Source organism: Parasteatoda tepidariorum, chromosome 5, assembly GCF_982258835.1.
Source record: "Parasteatoda tepidariorum strain Cologne lab strain chromosome 5, Ptep-v5.0, whole genome shotgun sequence".
NCBI classification, from domain to species: domain Eukaryota; kingdom Metazoa; phylum Arthropoda; class Arachnida; order Araneae; family Theridiidae; genus Parasteatoda; species Parasteatoda tepidariorum.
The window spans coordinates 36596371-36621676 of record NC_141759.1 but is presented as its reverse complement, the minus strand read 5'-3'; the positions used below and the strand labels follow the sequence as shown (position 1 = coordinate 36621676).

The window sequence follows — 25306 nt, the reverse complement described above, 5'->3', positions numbered from 1 at the left end:
GTGTCAGCAATTATTGACTATATACAAGGTAAATAATTATCTTTAAAAAAAAATCTCATTTCAGTTTTACCGATATTTACAGGTTGGTTATTTTCTTCTAAATTTAATATAAACACTTTCCATATAATTATAAACTGGTATGATTTTCAAATTAGCATAGTAATAATATTAATAGATCATAATGAATATAATAATCATGCAGAGTACATAACCAGATTTTTCAACAAAAAACTTTTTAAGCACTCAAAAAATATTTTTAACCAATTTCCAAGGAAAAAAAAATCATTAGGATCTGTGCAGTAATAAAAATTGTTTTTTTTTTTTTTTCTTATGGTTCAAAGTTCCTAATTTATAAACATAAAATCAATAAAATTCAAAAACATTTTCAAAAGCTTTACAAAATCATGATAAAATAACTAATTTCTGATAAATATTGCAAAGAAAATTGTGAAAATCATGCATTTAAAACGACAATCGACACAGTAGAGAAAAAATCTCTTATTAAAAAGATAGAAAATTAAGTGCTTTTTACAAACCCTGAATAAAAAAAAGCACCTTTAGGGGCTTTTAAAAAACGTAAAATAAAATAAGCACTTTTTTAAAAACGCTACACACCCTGTCATGAGGAAATAATTTTTAAAATAAAAGACTAAGATAATGATGAACTGTGTTATTTTAAGCAAAATAAATTGCTTCCAGGAATAATTTCAGACATTAAAATTCATTTGTGTTAACATTATTACACATGTTTTAGTTAAAAAAAATTAAAAGGTCTACTGACTTTAGAAGAAATAAAATTTAAAATGTCAAACAAAACGTATCCTTTTAAAAAAAAAAATTTCTGAGTGCATTTAGAATAGATATTGTAATGTTATATCTGTAAAATGAGAGGAGGGGTACTTTGTATAAATTTTATTTCTCTAGTAATTTGATATTAAAAACCATTATCATAATTTGCTTGAATAATGAAGCCTGTTTTCTTGCTATCCACTAAAAAATTTAAAATTTTATAAAGTTTTATTTTGTAATTATTTATGTAATTTTATAAACCCCTCTCCGTTTGTAATGATTTAGACTGTTTATCAATATGTGTTTTGATGATATCATTATGTGAGTGAGAACATTAATGGAATTTGTCCAACTTACAAAGCAGGAAATTTCCAATATAATTTCAGTTAATAGTTTACTTTTCATTTTTTATCTCTTGGCTCTTGATTTCAAATACTAAAAATGTACTAAACTATTACTGCGCCTGTAATAGTTTACCTTTTTAGCAATGAGAACTGACAGAAACTCAAGTGTTCTGCTATAAAATAAAAATTTTGCACTTACAAGGCAGGTAATTTTCAATATAATTTCAGTTACTAGTTTACTTTTTTGATTTTTATCTCTTTGTTTTAGATACTGAAACTAATACATATTAAACTGATATTGTACTTGTAATAGGATACCTTTTTAAGCATAAAAACTAACTGGAACTCAAATTTATGGTTCCAACCCTTACTTTTTCAGTATGTCAATTTTTTCACATCACTTGATTAAATAGTTGTAATATATTGGTTATTTCAATTAGTAAGATAAACATTAAGATGCTACAATGCAGTAGGGAGCAAAAAAAAAATTAGAAACTTTCAAAATACTTTAAATAAATAAAGATAGAATCAGATTTTAAAATGTATTTTAAGATATCTTAACTTTATACAACAGATAACTCAGTAGTAAGTACTTTCTCCTTAAGCATTAATAACCATTTGAAACTGTTTGGGCACAGATTCAACAAAAAACTGAGAGTGCCACAAGTTGTTTTGTGCCATACTTTTAACAAATCTTTAACTGTCTGCTTTCCTATTTTTTCATTACTCCCAATAAATTCTCTGTGAGATTGAGATCATAGGATGAAGCAGGCCACTTTTGAAATATTTATTTCATTATCATCAAGCCATTTTGTGATTTGTCTTGAAGTGGAAGGACTAGCATTGTTTTGATGAAACAGTTACTAGTTTCTACCATATGGTTAAAGTGTTTCAATAGTGAGAAGAAACTTTTGCTAATTGTTCAGAGCTCTAATGATAATTTTTTGCGTTGAAATCGATACTCTACGCTTACAAAATGAGAAGTCCTTCCGATCCTGTTTTTTTTTAAGCCCTTTCATTTTATTTTAGACAAAACTATTAATTTTTATTTATTTATTTTTACTTTTTTGATGTTTAATTTATTTATTTATAGGAAAAATTTTATCTCTGCCATAATTTTTCACTATATGAGATTTTTAAAATGAAATATATTTTTAAACAAGAAAATGTTGATATCTATTGAGCAATTGCGTTCAGTAGTTAAGTTTCTTTTTTTATAACCGTCGTTGAACATCCGACCCAGTTTTGCAACTACTAATGTTCAACTCTGTAACCTTGTAATTTTGAACCCTATCCAGTAGACAAGGGAACTCCTGGATCAAGTATTGGGAGAAATATGCTTTCGTGGACGACTTTTTTTGATGGGGCTAACCCGTATTTGCGTTACATGGTGAAGAAGGCCACGAGAATCCCCCACAGTTAGCCTGACGGCAAGGGGACTCTAACCCATGATCTGTCTACCACTGAGGATATTTCATGTCAGCACTGTGGTCGGGGCAAGCCGGATGCGGAATTCGTATCGACTGGGATTCGAACCCGACTCTTAGTTAGGTTACTAGTAACATCTTTTATTTACAAAATAAAATGGTGACAAGAATCATTGAAAATGCAAAACTTTATAAGTTTACATTTTTTTAGCTTTGCACTGAACAATTGTATTAACCTAATTCAGGAATGGTGAACCGTGCATTAATTTCTTTTTCCTTTCAATTTTTTTGCCAAGCAAGTTCACATTTTTCATATAATTTGAGCATTATATATGTTTCACTAATTTTAATGTAAACTACATTTTTTACCCAGTGCCCTTGACTTATAGACTTATATTTCAGAAATTATTCAGAATAAAAATAAAATAATAATAACTAAAGAAAAAAATGGTTAACCGTAATATTAAGAATTCTCTAATTAAACTATTGCGAAAATAGTTATGTGCCTTACTGTAGAATAGACAAAATATGAATATAAGGACAATTTTTTTTCATGAAAGTATCAACAAAAACATTTAAAGTTTAGTAAAAAAAAATAATAAAATAGGAGAAATCACTTTTGTTAAACTGTTTTTACTTTTGTTAAATTGATTTTGTTTTAAACAATTTACTGCAAAGGATGAGATAGCATGCATTCACACTCATCACAATAATTAATGACATCGAATTTCATCTTTTTATTGATAATAAAATCTCATAAATAAATGAAATCAAGTAATATTCATTATTAATACACAAAATATTTACAAATAAATCTAGTTTATGGAATGGCTTGATTATAACAATATGACTCTGTTTAAAAATAATGAAAAGAATGTCATATGATTAATACATACAAAGATATATCATAAAATATTTTAATATATTGCATCACAAGATTTTGAATTGCCATCTGAAGAAATTAAAAGTGAAATACTTTGACAAACAATTTATTTTTATACACTATAAGTATGTACAAACGTTTATGGAAACAAATGACTGTCAACATATTACCTCAGTCAAGTTTTTCGACTAGAATTAAAAACATAAGTAAACACAATGAAAGAAAAACTTTTCAAATATGTGCAATATTATATTAAGAAAATTTTCAGGTACAAATCAATATAACGCGGCTTATTAAATGATACAAAGAAAAAAAAAAACATTTTAAAAGAATATCTTAGTTTATATGTTAAAAATCATAAATAAGTTTTTAAAGACTTATATAAACTTATTAATGGAACAATACATTAGATAAAAGTGATAATCTTGTCTAGTAAAAACCCAACAGATGAGTAATTCTATTTTGAAAAAAGAATAGGAATTTTTTTATTTTATAAAAATGCAATAACTTTCGAATTTAAATAAAAAGAACTTTAGCATCTATATATATATATATATATATATATATATATATATATATATTTCAGACATTTTAAAATTGAATTAATGACAATAATATTTATTAATGAATTAGATTTGGTGCTTATTTATATTTATAATAAAATATATCTTTATAACAATTTAAATTAAGTTAAAAACTTATAGCCTAAATATTTTTATTAAATAGTGTATTATATTGGAGTGGAGAATTCTTTTAAAAATACTCATGTAACTGCAGCTTTTATTATTTAGTCACTGCGATAACATTGTTTAAAAAATTCTGAATTTGTAAAAATTATTATATATTTTTTTCTAAGATTATAATCTATAAATAAACATTTGGGCATGTTTGTATAGAATTTCTTTTTCAATGCTTATCTTTATTATGCAATAACAAGAGAGAAAACTGTTCTGTTATATATATATATTAACAGGAAAAACGAGCTATCATCAGAAAAAACAAGTCATCGAGACACTACAAACACTTAAGTGTTTAATAAAATTATAATTTTATTAGAGACAAGCATCTTTTGAAGAATTAAAAATATTCACAAAGTATTTAACAGTATTTAAATTAGTACAATTCATTTTAAATTGTGATACGATTCTATTTAAATTGTGATTTAATTACCATATTTAAAGTCATTTTAAATTGTTAGACTTTATTTGAATTTTTTCCAAATTATATATTTATTCTACCGATATGCAATTGTATTACAGATATAAAAAAAGTTATTGATAATTCTTTTTCTGTTTTGACATACATTTTTAAAGTGTAAAAGCAACGTTTAAATTATTTTTAAGAAATAGAGCATTTATATTATTCAAGCAATTCTTTAAAAAATCTTAGTTTCAAACATATATATATCCCTAATTACACCATTTTATAAATATTATTTCAAAATTATGTACATAAAATTAGCCATAAAAATGCAGGGAGACTGCAAGAAAAAAAAATTAAGTTGTGCTAAATCGTTAAGTTTAATTTACACATAATTTTTAAATGAAAAGGAAAGTTATAAAACTGAATTATATCTCACTTCCTTCTTAGCAGTTTTATTTAATTATTGCTGAATTATCTGGGGAAAAAATCGAGACCTTTTTATAGATTTAAAAGCTAGCAACATTTTTCTAAAATAAATTTTAAGTGCAATAAGCTAACATGTGATAAATATCTTATTTTCAAACACATTATAAAATTTAAAAATATCAAAATGCTTTTCTTTTGAAATTCAACCAATTTTAAAAGTTAAGGCATATAGTTCCAGTTAAACATTGTAATGAGAAACGACTTCTAAATCAAAACCATTAAAGATATTTTTAACCAGAAAAGGTTAAAAAAAAAACATTTACTCAATAACTATAAATAAATAGAATTAATAATAATAATTAAAAAAAACATAACAATAGATTGGCAGATCTCACTTCTCCATTTTAATACTAAAAGGTATGCTTCAAAGACACAGAGATTTAATTTTACTATTAAATATTTTGATATTTTATTAATGAACTTTGAAAATTATTGATCTAAGTTTCCTATTTATTAATCAATGTAACAGTTCTTCAAATTTTTTTCACCCATATAGATATATCTAATTCTCAAATTTCAGTTTTTTTTTATGTATTATTTTTTTTAATTAGAAATTTAAATAATATTTTTCATTTAAAATTTTGCAAAGATGACTGTAAAATTTCAAAGAAATATAAGTGCCCCTTTATTTCTTCATAATAAGGTAATAAAACAAAAGATTTAAGCTGCTTTCTTTTAAAAAAAAAACTTAAAAGGTTAGACAACTTTTTATTTCAAATTGCATTTATAAAATAAATCTGCCCACAATATTTTATTACCAGGACACACACAAAAAATTACATTAATAAAAAATTCAATCATAATGTCCATTTTTCTTCTTTTTATATCCATTTCAGGTGTAATCATATCCATTTCATGTCTTATTTTTTCGTTGTTATCATTCTTATACATTACAAATAATTAATATATTTAGTGATTTAAAAGAGAGACATTTCAAAACTGTATTTCTGATTAATTAAATTAAAACTTGATGCAATGCATATCAAATCCTGCCAAGTCTTCAAAATAAATTCTTAAAAATGTTTTCATTTTTAAGCGACCTGCTATTTTGTGACATTTATTCCATTTACCGTACGTGAAAAATCATCCTTGATATTCTAAAATCCACATGACATTTACACAAGGGACAGACTTGAAGGTACTTTTTCTCCCAGGTGATTTATGGCAAGAATCTATACATGAAGCACCTTTTATTATTATTATTATTATTAGATTACCCGACTGTTAGAAAAAGTTCTGGAAAATTATTGATATTTTGGCCTTGAAACTAGTACCTTTAAGATAACATGTAAATAATGTTTGCAAAATATATTAAATTGAGTTTTAAAGTTATAAAAAAAAAATTTTATGTTAAAAAACAGTGTTGTAGGTACAGAGGAGACTTATGGTTATACTCGCTATTGGTAAATCATATTTTTGTGGACTTGGCAGGGATAGATGCATAATGCTTCTAACTTACATAGTACAAATAAAGCTTCTTTCAAAATACAATAAATTTATACACAAAAAATTATGATAATTCTTGCAATATCACAATGAGAAAGGACTACTGGTAAATAAATACATCTAACGCACTAGTAAATATACAAATATAGAAAACAAAGAAATTGAGACTCCTTCATTTACAGCTATATTAATAAATTACACAAAGACAAATTAACAAGATTTCCTTTTTTGGAAGATTTCACAAAAACAAAACAAGCTCAAGGACACTTAATCATTATTCTTATGTACTGCTGTATCACACATTTATAATAAGCTATAATTTTTTTTTGTTTAATTTAGTCCATTCTTTATAAAAGGAAAGATTTGAAAAGACGACTCTACATCTACTAAAATACAACATTTAAAGAGCACATTCATGAATTAATCCGATAAGTTAAATCTGGAATGTCAAACAGGAGAAGGATATTGTCCATTTAAATTTTCAAGTTACACTGAATTTGTATTCGAGGTGATCTTCTGTAATTAAGCTGACTATTTTATTAGCACCCCATTGCAACCTAGCCATCCTTAAGGGGTTGTTTTTGGCAGCTTCATTCAAGAGAGGGGTGTTGTACGTGCGGATGCAACGTGTCTGAGCGTTTCCAAGTCCAAACAAGCCAGTTGCAGTCTAAAAATAGGGAATAAAAACATAGTGAAACAATAATTCACAGATGCAGTAGGTGACAAGGTTGGTAAAAATAATGATTTTATTTTAATAAACCAGGTTTATTTTTATATATTTACCAATCAAAGCTCTGATTAAATGTATTCAATAATGCTTAATATCATTTTATTCAACCTCAACATCTAAATGAATTGTTAAACCAGGAAGCTTATTTGTTAGTTAGATAATAGTTAATATTATTGTTTAACTATAACAAATTAATCATGGAATAAATAAAATCATAGTTTTTTTATTCAAGCTAAACACTCTCATGAATTAAAAAACTGGGAAGCCAATTTTTCAGTTAAATATCAAATAAAGAATCAATAAATTTACTTTTAGTAGAACATGTCTTTATCAATTAAATACATTTAGTACATATTTGAAATTTTTTAAAAGTACTAGGATTTAAATAAACATAGAACTAAATGTTTGTATAGTTGAAATATTTATCTGTTGATTGCAAAACATAAAATTAATGCAAAATATAAATCTTAAGGCACAATCATTTTGATTTACTACAGAAAGTTTATACAAACAAACAACATTTTTATTGCTAGAATCAAAACAAAGATGTAATATAGATTAGATTATGAATCATAATGTCTCAAGTAGCAAGTTTAGTATAATATTACTTTAACAATTTTGAATAGGCAAGCTACTTTATAATCTAACTATTAAACAAAAAATGGATTTTCCGATTTTAAATAAAATCTATTCTGATAGCATAAGATAGTAAATACATATTAAAAACAAAATTATATCTCTGTTTTTAACACAAACTAACTTAACAAACAAAAATATTTTATGTACTGCATAGAGAACTAAAAAATTTTTTCATCAAGAATTTAATTTATCTACAGAAAAAAAAGAATAAACAATTTGTAACCTACTCATTTAATAAGAATACAAAAAAATCAGTTTATATTAAATTATTAAAAAATGAAAAAAAATCAAATTTGTATTTATTGAATGATATTGGAAAAGAAGACAAAAGTGTAAATGAACAAATAATATTTACATAAATTGTAATTTGGATGTATAATATTTTCCCCCAAAGTATGGAAAATTTTGCTTTTCTTTATTAAAAAATTATTATACATAAAAATTTAGAAAAAGTAATTAATTTAATAATTTTAATTTAAAAGCAATCAGAGTGATGTGTGTCTTACCTGCCAAAAGCATAATTTATTTTCTTGATTAGAGTAAGATGCAAGATACTTTCCATCTGGTGAAAATGAACAGGCATTGATAGCTGCTGCATGAGCAGAAATATTCTGAAAGAATTTATCAATGTTTAACTATAGCATGAACAAAGAAAATTGATGACCGAAATAATAAGTTTACAATAAGTAAAATAAATAATATAAGTATTATAAATAATATAAGCTCAATAAATAATATAATTAAGTTTACTTGTTACATGATTTTGTTAAGGTTAGTGAATTTAAAAAACACAATTATGAAAAACAAGGTTTAACACAAAATACACTTTACTTGACACTTGGAAGCTCTTAATTCGTATATTGCTAACGATCCACTTTTTGCACCCACAGCAATACGTCTTGTTGAACTACAATATGTAACATTGTAAAATCTAGAAAGAATAAAAAGCAAATATTTTCTGAATAATGTAGAAAGTATCAAGTTGTTTGTGTTTTAACATTAATAATGAAATAATTTCAATCAATAACAGAAATAGGACAATCAATAATGGACCAATATCATTTTCTATGTAGGACGTTTATAGACTTATAATGTTGGGTAATTATTGGGATGTCTAGAGTTCTAATATTGGTCTCAAAATAGCTTTCAATAATGGATCAATATTGTTTTCTATCTAGGTCCCTTATAGGCTCATAATGTAGGGTAAATATTGGGGTGTCTATATTTTATAATAATGGTCCTAGATAGGAAAGAATCTTGTTCCACCAATATTGAAAGTCATTCTAGGACCAATATTTAAATCTAGACATCCCAATATTGGTCCCTCGATGCATGTTCTTATAGACCCCATATTAGCCAATTTTGAGTCCAACTGAGACCAATGTAAAATTGTTACAAGGGCAAGTTCTTTCCACAACTGTATACTGTAATATAAAATTGATACATAATAGGAAACTTACTTTTAGTTGTAAAATAAACAATTTAATTTTCAACATTCTTTTTTAATATATAAAACAATATGCTTAACAAATTACCTGCATATAGCTGGAAATGTTTCCTTTAACCCTCTTGCTTTTAACTGAGTATGATCAAGGCAGTGAATAACAATGTCCATTACCTAAATTAAAAAATAAAAATAATTAAGAATACAAGCATTGAGATTTAATTATAAGGAAATCTAATGCTATCTAACTGATTTTCAACCCTTAAATTATAATAGTGAAACAGGAAATTCACTTCAGTCCCAACATTAAACAACAGCTGCTTGCAAAATTTTGATGCAATGCTAGTAACAAAATGGATCGCAATCCATCTTGTTACAAACCAAAGAATACTGAGCTATGTTACTAAACCATGTTAACTATGATATCCCCAAAAAAAGTGCGCTGAAGCCCATTTTTTTTGAGTAACAGTTGGGTTTTTCCTTATACCTCATGTTCAGAGTGACGTGTATCCAATCAAAAGTCAGTCCTAACTTGTGCCTTCAATTCCATAGATAGCTCCACATTCAATTATTAAAATAGCACCACATTCAATTCTTAAAATGGCTCCACATTCAATTATAAAAATAGATCCATATTCAATTCTTCAAATGGTTCATATTGAATTTCATTATACATTCAATTTTATCATACATTGAACTTCATTATATATTCAAGGTTGTATCTTAAATCTATTAGTGGTAGCATGGTAAAGCTGTCAGCTATGAACTCTATGAGGCATGCAAAATCTTAAAACTCTAAATTGGTGTTTTCTGCTGAATCATAAAGTCAAAGGTTAGATTGGTTAATTTTAGAAAGATGAAGATATCGATTCAGAAGTTTTAATTTTGCCGCCTCAATAGATCAATATAAACTTCAGTTCTGTAGAAACAGCAGAAGATATGTTAAAATCCAAAAAGTTTGCAACGATAAACTTGTCAAAGAGTTAAAGCCTTTAAGTTCTACTGCAAAAATATCAACAAAATCTTTTTTCATTTTTAAGTTAAGCATTTTGTGTCAAATTTTCAAACTTTTGGTCATAGGAGTAGAAGAAATCAGTTCAAAGTTGTAAGATTTTGCATATCTCTTAATAGTGATAGTTGAAAATTTTTCTACACTAGAGCTAAAAGATTTACGATATTCCTACTTTTTCAGCCCTCCCTAACATATTCCTTTATCTTGTAAGAGCCAGTTCCACATTCATATTGTTTTCACCTAGCAATTTATTAATTACACCAATAAATTACAAACAATATCCTTTATCCGAATTCTATTCTGTGTTTACACCGATGACCTAAAATTCTCCTCCTGCGCCCAAGCAGAAACCATTATTATTTATTTGAGAAGTAAATAAAATCAAAATTATGTTCAGAAACAATGTTTTTTGCATAAGAAAATTTCAAACACATAAATTTATTCAATTTAATTTTTTTTTCTTCCTACAACATTTGAAAACAACATTTGAAATACCAACAAGTGTGAGTTTTAAGAAAAGTTTAAACACTTTAAAATACCAACTAAAATCTCAATTTAAAAAAAAGGCTTAGCGTACACAAAGAATAGCCTTTTACTGTTGTGAACAAAGCTTTAGGTATAGTTATTAATTTAAAAAAAATAATATTCCTGATTATAACAGCAAGATCACAATTAAATTTATATACATACTTGCTTGTCCCTCATTACTACATGAAAACTGTGGAATCAGATACAACTAGATAAAAACATTTAAAACACTGCTAATTACGATTTTGCTTTAAGTGTTATTTCATATTCTTATTCTGTTGTAAATTTTACTGAATAAAAACTGTTGAAACTTAAGAACCCATTCATTATGAAAAAATTTTTCTCAGTGAAAATAATATGACGATCTCAGGGGTAAAAAGTGATAACTCATATTTTATAATAATTTCACTTCTCTACTATAAGTAATGGATCTATCGAATAATATCAAAAAAGATATTTGATTCTGCTTAAATAGCAGAAGTTTCTGTCTAGAGATCGCAACACAATACTGATTAACTTTGATAATAGGCCACACATCTCATAATAGGCCACATATCTGCAACTACCAAAAAAAAAAAAAAAAATATGAAGGTTATTACTTTCATGCCCACAAGTCTTCATGTATTGGTGAAAGAGTTTATTATATTCAACTCAACATATTCCTACAGCAAAATCATAATTAAAACAAGAGCCATAATCTAAATTATAGGCAACAGAAATAGAGTGTAAATGTTTACAACTTGAAAGTTTATAAAATTATTCACCTCTACAAGAAGATCAGAAACATCGGTTTGCTTTTTGTCCATCAATATTTCAATAACACGTAATATCTCTGGCTTCGATCGATTTAGAACAGTCATGTGCATAGAAATGTTCAGTGTTTGAGCATTTTGAGCTAGAGTATTGTAGCGAGCCACCTCTTTTACAAGTGTGGTGATAAATGTTGCAGGTCGAGCAAGAGCAATCAATGAAAGAGCATGGCGAGCTGTTCTGCAGGAATCAGCAGCTGGGGTTAGAGGCAACCCATAAGACATACTGTGACAAACAAAAATAGGTACATATAACCTTTAATTAACACATTTCAGTTGCAACTGTATTTTCTTCATAGTTTAATAACATTAACAAGTAATTAAGTTTTTTTTTTAAATAATCTAAAGAACAGTGCACAAAATAAAATTTAAAAAAAAATGAAACAAAAAAACGGAGTACCCTGAATAACATTTGATGAACCTAACGTTCTAGGACTCTGTCTTAAGGGATTGAGGGGGTCACCTCAAATATGCTAGTAAATAAGTGCAGACGATATTTTAAGTTACAAAATCAGACACGCCTATTTTTTGATAGATTTGGATTTCTGACCCATAAAATATAGGGGGTAGCTTCAATCTGGGAAATATGGTCCCAATAGTTTAGTCATGAAAGCACTCCAAAATTTGGACCCCTGAATGTTAATTTTACTTCTTGCGCATCTCGCTATATGTCGAGAAGTATTTAAGCGAATTGAAAATTTTTTGCATGCAATTATAAAATTTTTTTGCCCAAAGGTAATAACCATGCAAAAAAATAAATTTTGGTAAATATTTATAATCTTTTTATTAATTTTTTGAATAATAGTTGAAAACACTTTGAATTTTAAGATTTAAAATTTTTTGCATTATTTTAAGGAACACATATTTCCATGACAAAATACAAATTTTGAGCAAAATCAGTTAAACAAAAAATAAATCGAATTTTAAATATCTGACTTTTTGAAATTCAATTTCTAAGGAACTTTTTAAACCGATTTTAGTCAAATTTCATATTTTGGTATTTAAAATTATATTCAGCAAAATTATAATCATATATATACAGCAAAAAATTTTATACATTACAATTCAAAATTTTGTCAACTATTATTAAATAAAATAAATATTAAATAAATATTTATTATAATAAATAGTTAATATTTATTAGTTAAAATAAATATTTACTAATAAATATTTAATGTTTACCACTTAAAAAGTTCTCGATATATAGTGAAATACGCAAAAAAGTAAAATTAACAAACTTTGAGAAGCTCTCCTGATCAAACTATTGGGACCATATTTCCCAGATTGTAGCTACTCCTTATATTTTGGAGATCAGAAATCCCAATCTCTGAAAAAAAGTATGTTTTTTCAAAGAAATGATGTTTTTATGTCTGATTTCGTAACTTAAAATATCGTCTGCACTTATTAATTAGCATATTTGAGGTCACAATCTTGAGCCATTCTGATAGAGTCCTAGATTGTGAAGATTCCATCATTAAATCAAAAGTTATTCAAGGTTGTCCGGTTTTTTTTCTTTCGCAAGCTGTACATCTATCACAGCTGGACACAAAAGTTCAATTCTATAAAATGTTGAAGTTGTGAGAAGTGGTAAAAAAGATATGCAAAGATACATTTGTTTTAAGTTGCAAATTAGAATGACAAATATTTATAAAACTATCAAAACATTTTTATCTTTTAAAATATTGATATGTGCAGTAATTTAAAACAAACTCAAAACCTGTATTTACAACTTTATTAAGTTCAACTCTTAAACTCATTCAAAACACAAAATTGTGTTTCAAACAATGAAGAAAGTTACTCAAGATGTAAAAAAATGTACTTAAATTTACTTAATATAAACTTAGTTTAGAATAAGAGATTTTGGTTAATGAAGTTTAAATAAGTTATGCCATAAATTAAGAAAATGTTCATTTTCTTAATAATCAATTATATGCAAATTTCAACTTACTCTTTAATACTTATAGCTTTAAAACTAGATTAAAAAGCATTAATGATCAAATGTATTACTAGAAATTTTTAGCACAAATAGGGATTTTATTCATGATTTCAATAAATTGGTAAAACTTAACACATCAAAAGATATTTATAACCAAATATGAGGCTTTGTATTATATAGAATTTTGTGTTACATAGATCATTTCACATATCATTAAATTTACCAACGATGTATTTAGCAATGTATCTTTAGAACAGATGAATAGTGAAGAAATTTCTAAATATAAATAATACTTTAAAATACAAAAAATGCGCCAGAAAGTAATTATTTTTTTGCAGAAAAAAAATTTAATTACTAAGAGCATTAGAAATAAAATCCAACAAATTTATCGGTTTTGGTTTATTTTAGAGGTGGTAAAGTTAAGGCGGCATACGCAATATTTCAATTTATAGAATTGTGCTATATAAATTTTTTACTGTTTTAATCTCTTCAGAAACAAAAAAATTACAAATTTTTATTTTATATAAAAAATTTATATGTTACATACATGTTAATAACTTAAGTATAAATTCATTTAACTTACTTTCAGAATTATAAAAAATAACTATACCTGGGAACTAGCTTATCAGAGTCGCAACATAACTCTAACAGGCCAAGTAGAATTTTGGAGACATCTAAATAAGGTTGCCATACAGTAAATCCTCGCCCAATCAAATCAATAGCTGCTCGTCTTAAAGCAGTATGTTGAGGAAAGGCAGCAGAAGGTGGAACTAACAAGAGAAATGCTAATGCCTGACCTGAAAATGACAAAAGCAAATAATTATTAAAAATTGATGCATGTTCTTTTGCCAATATTAAAAACCACATGTGTACGTACTAGTATATCGAGCAAGTGAGTAATTTGTGAGTCCAAACCCTTCGACAACACTGCGTCTTTTCTGATCATCTGGTGTGCTCTTTTTACTAGTTTCAATTTCATGACCATATTCTGCACCGATAACACCCAGTAAAACAATAGCAGTTGTTTGCTTCCTTTTACCTTCTGTGGCACTAGAAGGCCTTCTATGGCTTGTATCTAAATAATAGATATCAGTGAAATAATGACGATTACTTGTCATAAAAAATACAAATAGATATCAAACAGATATATATTTATTATACAGAAATTTAAGTATGTTTTACAAATATATGTACAGGAAAAAGTTTTTTCCTTTGAGGGAAAGACTTTATTAATTTATATTTTTGTTTTAAATAATGTTTCCAGAACCACCTCTTTCATTATAATAATAAAATAAAATATAAAAAACAACTAAATAGTTCCCACTTAAATTTTCTAAACGCTAAAAAAAAATAATGAATAATATTTAAGATAAAAATTTTAAAAACGTATTTAATTTCAAAAATTTTCAATTAGCCGATAAATTTTCCTTACAATAAAAAAATCACATTAAATTTCTGTTTATAGTGAGTTTTCAAAATACACACAGTTTTTTTTTATGTATCATTATACATAGTTTACCTTAATTATGTGTAACATTTATTATTAAGAAAAAAAAAATTATTTTTGTTTTAATTTTAAAATATGCAAGACTGGACTCTTAATTTAAATAAGACCACATAAAGTTATAATATTGACCAAATTACTATAATAAAATTTTTCCTCTTATTTTAAATCTGCAATGAGCTAAAGTAATATTTTTAGATGACTTGAATGATTATTATTAAACCATTTAAGTATTATTCACTTTTTTAGAGAATATTATTATAATTCCATAAAAGAACCAGAATTTCACTACAGTGTTTCTACAAAGTAATATTTAGACAAAATTTATGGTTGTATCATCACTGTACTTAAAAAGGTTTTTTAAGCTTTCTGGAAAAAAACTTTCATTTGAATTAATTATTTTTAAAAAAAAATATAAAATAAAGACTGAATAAAATATATTGCATTTATTCTGAATCAAATCAAAACCTTACAACAGGTAACAAAAGGATCTACATGGCCATATATGAGAAATATTAAATTGTTTAAAATTAATAAAATCTTGTTTTTGAATCATATTGTTTAATTATAGGAAAAACCGAGCAATTAAAATAGTTTGATAACTATTGCAAATAACAATTCTACTTAAACATTATGCATGGAATCGGAATGAAAAAAAAAATTGATGAATGCTCTAGGATGCATAATTCTCTATCAAGTGAAATATTTGTTTAGAAGGAGGAAACGAAAATAATTCTGAGTATCAGATTACACAGCTGCTTTTTCTTAAGGCAAGAGTTAGTTTAGTTTTAATTAAAAATCTTAATTTCAAATATAAATCTTCTATTATTTTGGAATTATTTGTTTTGTCTTTAAATAAATGGAATTTTTATAAATCCACATATTAACAGAGGGACAAAGAAGTAGGTACTTTTTTTACATCGCACAAGAGCTGCACAATCGGCTATTGGTGACTGTCTGAGAAACATCTCTTAAGATGATCCGAAGACATGTCATCACAATTTGTGAGTCCACTTCCTCAATTTAGACATAGATCCGAAGTGGAAGGAATTTTTTTTCCAGATCCCTGTACCCATGGTACTGCTTAGTGATTGACCACAAGACTTTTGATTCAACAGATTTTATGAGCATGTATATCGTATGCACTCGGTCTTAGAGGGGTCGAAGATCAAACCCAGACTCCTTCAGACCGAAATCCGATTCTCTAATCACTGAGCTATCACAGCTCTCAAGAAGTAGAGAAACAATCCATATCACAGATCATATTTTTCTCCACCTTTTCCCCTCTTTCCTCTAATTTATTTATTTATTTTGAGGCATCACTTGATATGTAAATTTATTTTAAATCACATAGACTTTAGCAATTTTTTAAAATTTAGAATGCTTTAAATTATTTATATTATTATAAATAGGGATCCAAAGGATCCAGAAGTCCTTGGCCCTTAGGACCTGTAGTTTTCAAAGTCTAGTAGAATCACTACTGTATACCACACTAAAAAAGCATTTTGAAAATTACAAATAAATATTTAATTATCAGGCATAATGTATAAGTACCTTCTAAGCTATGTTCTTCTGTTTCTTCGTCTTCAGAGAAATGTTCCTCATCTTTAGTATGATCTGCATGTTCATTATTGTTTGCATTGTTTGTGGATACATTTGTTGCAGGAGCAACAGAATTTGCATTATCAACACCATGAGGGTGTTGTTGTGGAGTATTAGCATTCTTTGGATAAGGCTCACCATAATTAGGTAAATATGGTGCCCATTCTTCAACCAACTTTTTACGACCTTTTGGTGATATGCGTCTTAATTCCGCCAGCAACAATGCTTGAGCAGCCTCTCTCACCTTAAGAAGAAAAATATTACATAATTGAACACTGAAAAGCAAAACAGAGAATAATAATAAAAGAATTCAGTAGATAAATACTGAAATAATTTGTTACTTTAAAAAGGAAAAAAATAGAGTATAGAAGACAAAATTAAAAGAAAAAATTAGTATAATTCAAAATAAAAGTTTCTCATGCCTTCTTTTACTGTGGCTAGTTTTGTACCAAAATTTTACTTCTTTTTATGGAAGAATTGTAAATGGCGAAATTGTAATTTTAAAAAGCAGTTACAGAAGAAATTAAATCCCCAAAAATTATATTTCTCTTTATTCCTTATTGTACTTTTTACTACATAAAGAAGTTCAGTAAACAAATTAAGAAAAGAATTCACAATTTTAAAAGCTATTAAAAATAATAACGCGCAAAGCAGAAGTGAATCCGAAAGGAATCGAAACAAGAGAAACATTGAAAAACAAATTTAATAAGTATGATAACCAAAGCTGATGTCTTTGAGGGGTACCAGCTCCGGAAGTCATAAAAGCAAAACCTTTTCTATCGAGAGAGCACGACAAAAGCCTACAATTGCTCTCTCTGTACTCCAAAGGTTTTGCCAAAGTCCACGGAAAAGAATATATTACATAATATATTATGCTGGTACCCCCTGAAGACGTCAGCTTTGGTTGTCATATTTATCCAATTTTTGACCAACATTGACTGCTTTCATTGCTTGTATTTTCTTAAAAAAAAATTTACAAATGTTTCGGTAAAAAAAACAAAATTTCATGGTTCTATAATCATTTTTAAGGGGCTAGTAAAAATGAAAAGTTGTCAAGGACAGAAAATATATAAACAATTTAGAATTTATTGCAAACAATTGTTTGCAATTCAAAAAAGTTTTACCTCTAGACACCTATCTTGCCATCTCCTAGCAAGCATCTCCACTTGAGGGGTTTTGTATTTCTCTGATTTCACTAAATCTGGCAAGAGAACGCAGTGAAGAGCAGCCAGCAAACTCCAACCCTGTTTAATTGCAGCCTGCTGACTGCTAAATGCACCTGCTTCAGCTGCCATCATTGCTTGCACAACATCTTCCTTTCTATTGGTATCAGGAAGTGAACTGGGTGTACCAGGTTGAGAATGAGCTGAAAATGTACCTGGTGACGTTGGTTGGGAATTCACAGCTTTACTATCAGCACGACTGAGTCTCCTGCGTAAAAAATAGAAATTTAGAATAATATTACCTATATTTTGTTTATGTTAGTCTAATACAAAACTTACATTTTCATAGCAAAATAAAGTTTTCCAAAAAACATATATAATGGTTGACAGTGGAATTCAAATAAGATTAAATTTATTAAAATAATTTGCTTTTATTTATACAGATGATTTGTTTATCTTGTAAGCGTATAAGTCTGCCCACAGAACTCTGAGGTTGAATGCAGTTCTATACAGAGTGCTTACTAAAACCCATATCCACCTTCTTAACTATAGAAACGGCGGCAGTCATACTTTTTAAACTGTTGTCTGGATATAATAAAGAGGTTAGGCATTCTGACTTCAGACCATTTACAAAGCCATCTGGTAGAAGACTGCAGAAATTTTAAATGAATGGTTATAATATTTCATATAACTTTACTCAGAAATATTTATTGATCATCTTAAGAGTCACAAAAAGGAAATTAAAAATTTTAGAAATGGTATCAGTTCACCTGTGAAGCTTTCTTCTTCTTTCTTGTTCAGGAATGAATGTGGCACTATTCATAGACATTAGAGTGTTTGCCAAAGCAATAATGGCTAACAAATGAGTGGTGGTCATGGCTGTCGACAGCTCCCAGTGTCCTCGAGAGGAAAACACCCGTGCTCTTTCTTCTTCTAAAAGCAACTCTGGTGGTATAGCTGGGGCCACTAATCTGACATGCTTCCCTTCCCTAAAAAAAATTTATTTTTAAATATGTTACCCAAACGCCTTTGTTTCACATTTCTATGTCTTGCCCCTTATAAGAACAATATTATATTTATACAACAAAAAAATATCACTCATATATTTTCAGAAATTATATTTTGTTTTTATCTTTAATAAAAAATAAATTGAACATTAACACTTAAAATATAATAGCAACGATCAATATATAATTTAAATTTAATTATATTGAAAAGATGCTTAAGGCACTGTAAAACTAACACAACACAGAACTATTTATAATAAATTTTATACATACAGCCTACACTCTTTAGTTTGAATTCCATTGCCATGTTCTTTCCATTATAACGACTGATACATAAGGTCCTGTTTGCTATTCCACAGGCAAAATGTTATTTTAATATATATTAGAATCTTTACATTGAGCCATTCAATCCAATATAATGGCCGAAATTAAGTCATTTGATTTCGAAAAAAATGTAAAGAAATTATTTAAACCCTTATTATTTTTTATGTACCCAATAAATGTAAAACAATTTGAATCCCCTTCGTGTGAAGGACTAAGGACATGATCTCCTAAATTCCTATCCTAAATCCTAAGTGGTACTAATTAATGGTCATTCATAATCAGTGAAACTTCCTTTCAAAGGATATAATAAATAAACCGCTCATACTTTTCTTGTTTGTAAATTGTATTCACTTATTGTGAGATGTCAGTTTCCTGTTTTAGAGTTAAAACATGTGGTTTCTGCAGTTATCTTCATGTATGATGTTTATCAAAAATAGTAGCCTTAAAACAGCATATTATTTTTAATGCATTTTTCACCAATTAAGTTTTGTTCTAAAAGATACTTTTATATGTATATTAAGTTAGAACAAAAGTTGCCTTTTCTGTGAGTTACCAAACTCTTATTAAAGTAAAACATTGCTTTGTTAAAAAATTAGACAAGTATTTTTTGTGATTTAATATTTAAGATTTTTTGTGCACACACAATATAATATTATAATGTCTGCTAATAATATAATGTCAAGAGTAAGCTATTAGAGTGAGTGTTGATTGTATGTTTTTCCATTTATGTTACTTTAAAAACACTCTAGGTTTAAAAACATTCTATGGTCAGCAGTAAGAAAAGAACATTACTCTATTCTGCTATTCTCTTATTTAGAAAGATAGACCACGAGACTCAAGATTTTACTTATCATTTTTTATTTTCGAATGGCAGGCACTGAGCTTTAATTTTTACTTATATTATTAGCAATTTTAACATGGGAAGAAAAAGAGGGAGATCATACAAATAAATAAATTTCATAAACTAACGTTAAAGTTTTAATGATAAATTCTGCTTCGCAAACTAGAATGACTAATTTTCAAGATTTTATAGGAATTCAGTATACATCTCATTTGAAGAATACTGGCAAAGGAAGATTAAAACAGGTACAATAAGAAATGATCATAATACGTAACTCATTGTGCACACGAATTCATGAGGTTAAATTGAAATTTTTAAATATTTCATATAATACATAGTTAGCAAATACAAGCTGCTTTTAAAATAAAAATAATCAGAATGAAATAGATTTCAATGGGTCATGAGTACAGTAATTAATAGCTATAACAGATTTTTAAAAAGAAAATATGATACATAAAACCCACTTTCCAATGACATTTTTAGTCAGAAGAATGTTTTGTGAGCTGCGGTGGCTCAGGGAATAGAGCGATATCTTTAGTGGTAGATGAATCATGGGTTAGAGTCCCATCAGGCCAATCATGGGAGATTTTTGTGGTTTTTCTCTCTATGAAATGCAAATGCGGGTTAGTTTCCTCAAAAAGTCCTACACAAAGGCAAACTTCTTCCAATACTTGATCCAGGAGTTCCCTTGTCTTCTGGATTGGATTACAAATTACAAAGCTATAGATTTGAACATTGGTAATCATAAACTCAAAATTCTGTTGGCTGATCAACAATGGTTATAGAATAAAATAAAAATCAGAAGACTGTATAATAAAACTGATAATGTTTTTCGAACTTACATTGGTGGTGGAGGTTTCTTTTGAACTCCACTTTGTAAAGTGTGAAGGTAAGTTGGCAAAATTAAAGCCATATGGCCGCCACGAGACAACAGACCGAAACAAACAGGCCTCATTGGTCTCAACAATCCTAGCTTGTTCTCACAGACTCTATCCAGTTCAGAATCTAATCCCCAAGCATGAAGAAGAGACAACAACAGTTGAGCAATTTCCATAGTTAGGTTTGTTTCCGCTAGATTCATTTGACGTGTTTTCTTTCCATCACTGCCGTTGCTTTCACCAGAATCCTGAAAGAGCAAAAACTAAACACTTAGCAAATTGCTTTTGAATATATTAGCAGTATAGTTAAAACAATTAACTAAAATTAGTTCACACAAAAAATATTGAAAAATGCTTGAAGCATACTAATATAAAAACTGCAATAAAATATACAAAAATTAGTGCTGACCAAATTTATATAATAATATTTTGAAGCTCTAAAATAAAATTTAATTATAATTTTTTTCTACATTGTATAAAATTTTTGATAGTTTTTCTAACTAACATTATAAACAGACTTTTTTTCTTGTTGTTTCATACAAAATCAAAAATATGTTTTAACACTTAATGAAATTTATGCTAAGACTCTTAATTTTTAAAGATTAAAATAAAATGTTGCACTCATATTGTTTTTTAAGACAATATAATCTTAATAAATAAAATAAATGTATAATTTTAATATAATCTTGAATCAATCTCAGTTATTTAAATTTATTAACATGTCATTAAAAACGAACTAGTAATTGCATCCCTACTAATGCTATAGACATAAATAAAACTTTTTTATAATTCTCTATTGATATATTTTGCTTTGGCTATATTGATACAATATTAGAAAGCACCCCTTTTTGCGGATATAATTGTATGAACTGATTAAAAGATTATATCTTTTATTTTCTGGCCTTTTATAATTTTTTTCTTCCTTTTTTCTGAGTTTTTTTTGAATTTTTTAAACTTTTATTATTATTATTTTTCTTTTTCCCTTTCTTCACTGTTCTGTAATTTTTTTCTCTACATTTTGAACTTATTTTATGAGTTCTATTTACTTGCAGCTTATGCGCAGTAAATAAAACTTATTGTTTATCTTAACTTTCTTCATTTATTTTTTATTTATTTATTTTTCTTATGCTATATATATATATATATATGTAACATAAAAAGCTTCAATTAATCTTTTTATGTTAGTTTCTCTGCTATAAAACTTCTTCCTAATTAATTATTCTAAATGAAATACTTTCTCACACTTTTAAAAGCCACATCCTGTTCTTAAATCTATTTTTGGCTCAAGTATGCATTTAATTAAGAGCAGGACATTTTTCCCTTTGCTCTTGTGTGGGAAACGTTCGATCTATCTCATAAACCAATAGCAACTACTAAGATTTCCCTCTTTCCCTAAATTAAGACATTTTACGGATTTTACTTTGCAAGATTTTCCCTAACATATAACCAAGGAGCGCAACTTTTCGTGTGCACTTTTGACTCACTCTCATGACTGCTCTTGTCTAAATAATTAATAAATAAATTTTGTACCCTCCTTCCCGACCTTTGACCTGTTTTAATCCTTCCACTCGGCAACGACGTTGTAAGTCGCCAGGATTGAACGGTCGGGAAGGGGTACAGTTCGTACGGTACATTAAAGATATTAAATATCTCATTTAAAATTAAATAAATCAACTTCGGAAGAGGGTACTTCAAAAATATGGAATAACTTCAAATCATTTATTCAAATGGACATTTGGTAAATAAGCAGTCAAATTCTTCTTCAACTTATGGCAATAATTAATTCATCCTGTATCTTCATCAAAAAAAAAAATAATCTCTTCAATCATCAAACGTTTAGTTTATTATAAATGATACCAACGCACAGTGGAACAAAACGATCATCCGTTTTCCATGTCTATGCTGCATATTTTGTCTACGTTCCTGAGAATACTAGAAAGCTGAGCTTCAATTCCTTCCTTGGACTAAAAAGAAAAACTGCATCGAATTCCTGTTAATTAAAATGTTTTATTGAAACTATCCCTTTGAGAAAGCGTTGATTTTGCCACTCTTAAGTGCTGAGCTGGATCTTATCGTCGATGAATAATTGTTCTCACACCCACGATGGTCTACTTAAATATTCGACATTCAAAAGAAAAATAAGCTTCAATTTCTCCGTCACTATTGGTGTTAATTTACGATTCATCTTAACGAAGAAACAAATTTTTTCCCTAGCAGCTCACGTCTTTGGTTTTGGAATTGTGTTTACGGAATTTCAACGCATTTCCCATCTCTGTTGTGGTTTTCAAAATATCTCGGACTAATTCGAACTTTTTCAGGTATCCTTTGAGTTAAAGTTTTTTACATTTCTCATAAATCAATTTCTTAAATGATTATGATTTTAATTTTTTCCCATATTTGATGTTTCAAAGTGAAACTACTTTTTATATATTGATAGTATTTACTGTTGAAATTTTTATTTCTTTAAATTTTTATTTTCAGTTAATTGATTTATTTGATTGAAAAGTGTTTCGAGAAATTATTTTCATATTGTTTTATGTGTTACAGCTTCTATGATTTTTTGAGTAGTAGAAATTATATTTTTGTTTTACAGTGATTAGGGTTTAAATGAAAATGCCATTTAAATTTTTTTTCTTTTCGTAATGCAACTGTAATAATTATTGAGATTCACTTTTAATATATGAATGCAATTACGGTGTAGCAAAAATTAAATCAAGAAATGTTAAAACTAATACAAATAGTTTGGAAAAATGAATAAAATACTTGTTGTTAGAATTTAAATTGAAGTACAACCAGACATTAATGCTTTAGTTCAACGATGGTAATTAGTTCATAGCTCAGCTCTAGCTCAGATATGTCCATAAATAAACAAAGTTTCTTTATTTCTGAACTTTAATTCCAGCATACAGAAAGGAAAATGATCAAACACAAATTGAAAAATTTAGTAACCAAATACACTTCAAAAACACGTTTAAAATAGAAATGAAAATATTTGAATCCCCTAACAATAGTGACAAATTAAATTATCAATTAAGATCTCTGCACGAAAAATTACTTTAAAAAAATAACCAAACTAAAATTTTGAAAAGAAAAAAAAAATATTTATGTCCAAGAAAAAAGAAAGAAAGAAAGATAGAAATGAAAAAAAAAAAAAGGTAATTTGCAAAATAACCAAACTTGCACTTCAGATTAAAAATAAGGAAAATAGCTAGATCAGTCAAAAATAAAAAACTGATTTACCTTAATACCATATTAAATTTGAAAGCTTTGTTTTGGATTTCAATTAGCGATTGTGTTAAACAGGTTGTAATGCAAAATCTGAGAAGACTGATCATCTTTTCTGATTATAAAAGCAATTTGTCTTTACATATTTCCTGAAATCCCGGTTAATAATTGCAATCAAAATACCAAGAAAGAAAATAAAAGTACAAATAAATAAATATAAAGAAAGTAGAAAGAAAAGAAAGTAGAAAGAAAAATAAGAGAGAAAAGGAAAAGAAAAAAATTTTACAGAAGGCAAATTTTGGGCATTAAAAAAAAAAAAGAAGAAAAAAAACAATTTCAAATAGCAGAATTGAAAATGATCTTGTGTTTTCTAATATTCTTGAGACTAAATATGATAATGGTGCGTAACATTGTCAAAATTATGTTGACAGAATTGTGCAAATCCAAGAAAATTAATTAATTCCTAACTTCAGTTGATTTTGAAAAAAAAAAATTTCCAAATATTTTGCTATTAAAGTGATAAATATTAAAGGTAAATAATAAATTAAGTGAAATAAAGACAATACTGAAATCTTGGACTTGACAATATCAACCACTGTGTCATTTTTTTATTTTGTTTTCAAACAAGGTAAACAATACTCAAGTCTAATTCCAGATTGAAATTTTTCCTGTAAAACTGTTTTTTGCATTTGGTGTTTTACATTTTAACTTGCACATTTTTTAAAATGTTTATAAATTTTTTTATCATGATTGAAGAGTTAACGTAAATAGTGTTTTTATGAAGAATACTTCTTATAGTGCAAAAGCTGTGTTGTGATTTTGAAACTGAAAAAGCTGTTAATTCAGAAAAAAAAAAAACTGTTGAAAATGAAAATTTTTAAATTTGCTGATAATGCTACTACAGGTTTTTGATTGTGTTAAAATTTTTACCATGAAAACATATGAAAATGTTTTATAATTCAAATTACTTTTATATATTGCTACCATTACAAATTTGGTTATATTATTTGTACTTCTACCATAGGGAAGATTTTGCAAATGGATAATTTCAAAATTTTTGGATTGTAATTAAACATTATTGGCGAGGGGGGATGTAACATAAAAAGCTTCAATTAATCTTTTTATGTTAGTTTCTCTGCTATAAAA

The 25306-nt window shown here is 27.1% G+C and overlaps 1 protein-coding gene across 5 annotated transcripts in view; it reads right to left on the bottom strand.

Moving 5' to 3' along the window:
- Positions 1-5916: 5916 nt before the first annotated feature.
- The window catches only part of Rbcn-3B (WD repeat-containing protein Rbcn-3B), a 47578-nt gene continuing 28188 nt past the window's right edge, over positions 5917-25306 (bottom strand). For all 5 annotated transcript variants that reach the window (XM_087163672.1, XM_016068933.4, XM_043050968.3 and 2 more), the window contains 11 exons: positions 20900-21183; positions 18656-18874; positions 17847-18153; positions 16675-16966; positions 14494-14691; positions 14227-14413; positions 11636-11906; positions 9423-9505; positions 8719-8818; positions 8394-8498; positions 5917-7185 (listed from right to left, as the gene is read on the bottom strand). In XM_087163672.1, the coding sequence (XP_087019798.1) occupies positions 7000-7185; positions 8394-8498; positions 8719-8818; positions 9423-9505; positions 11636-11906; positions 14227-14413; positions 14494-14691; positions 16675-16966; positions 17847-18153; positions 18656-18874; positions 20900-21183 (2232 nt within the window). In that variant the 3' untranslated portion in view covers positions 5917-6999. The remainder of the gene's footprint in view (positions 7186-8393; positions 8499-8718; positions 8819-9422; positions 9506-11635; positions 11907-14226; positions 14414-14493; positions 14692-16674; positions 16967-17846; positions 18154-18655; positions 18875-20899; positions 21184-25306) is intronic.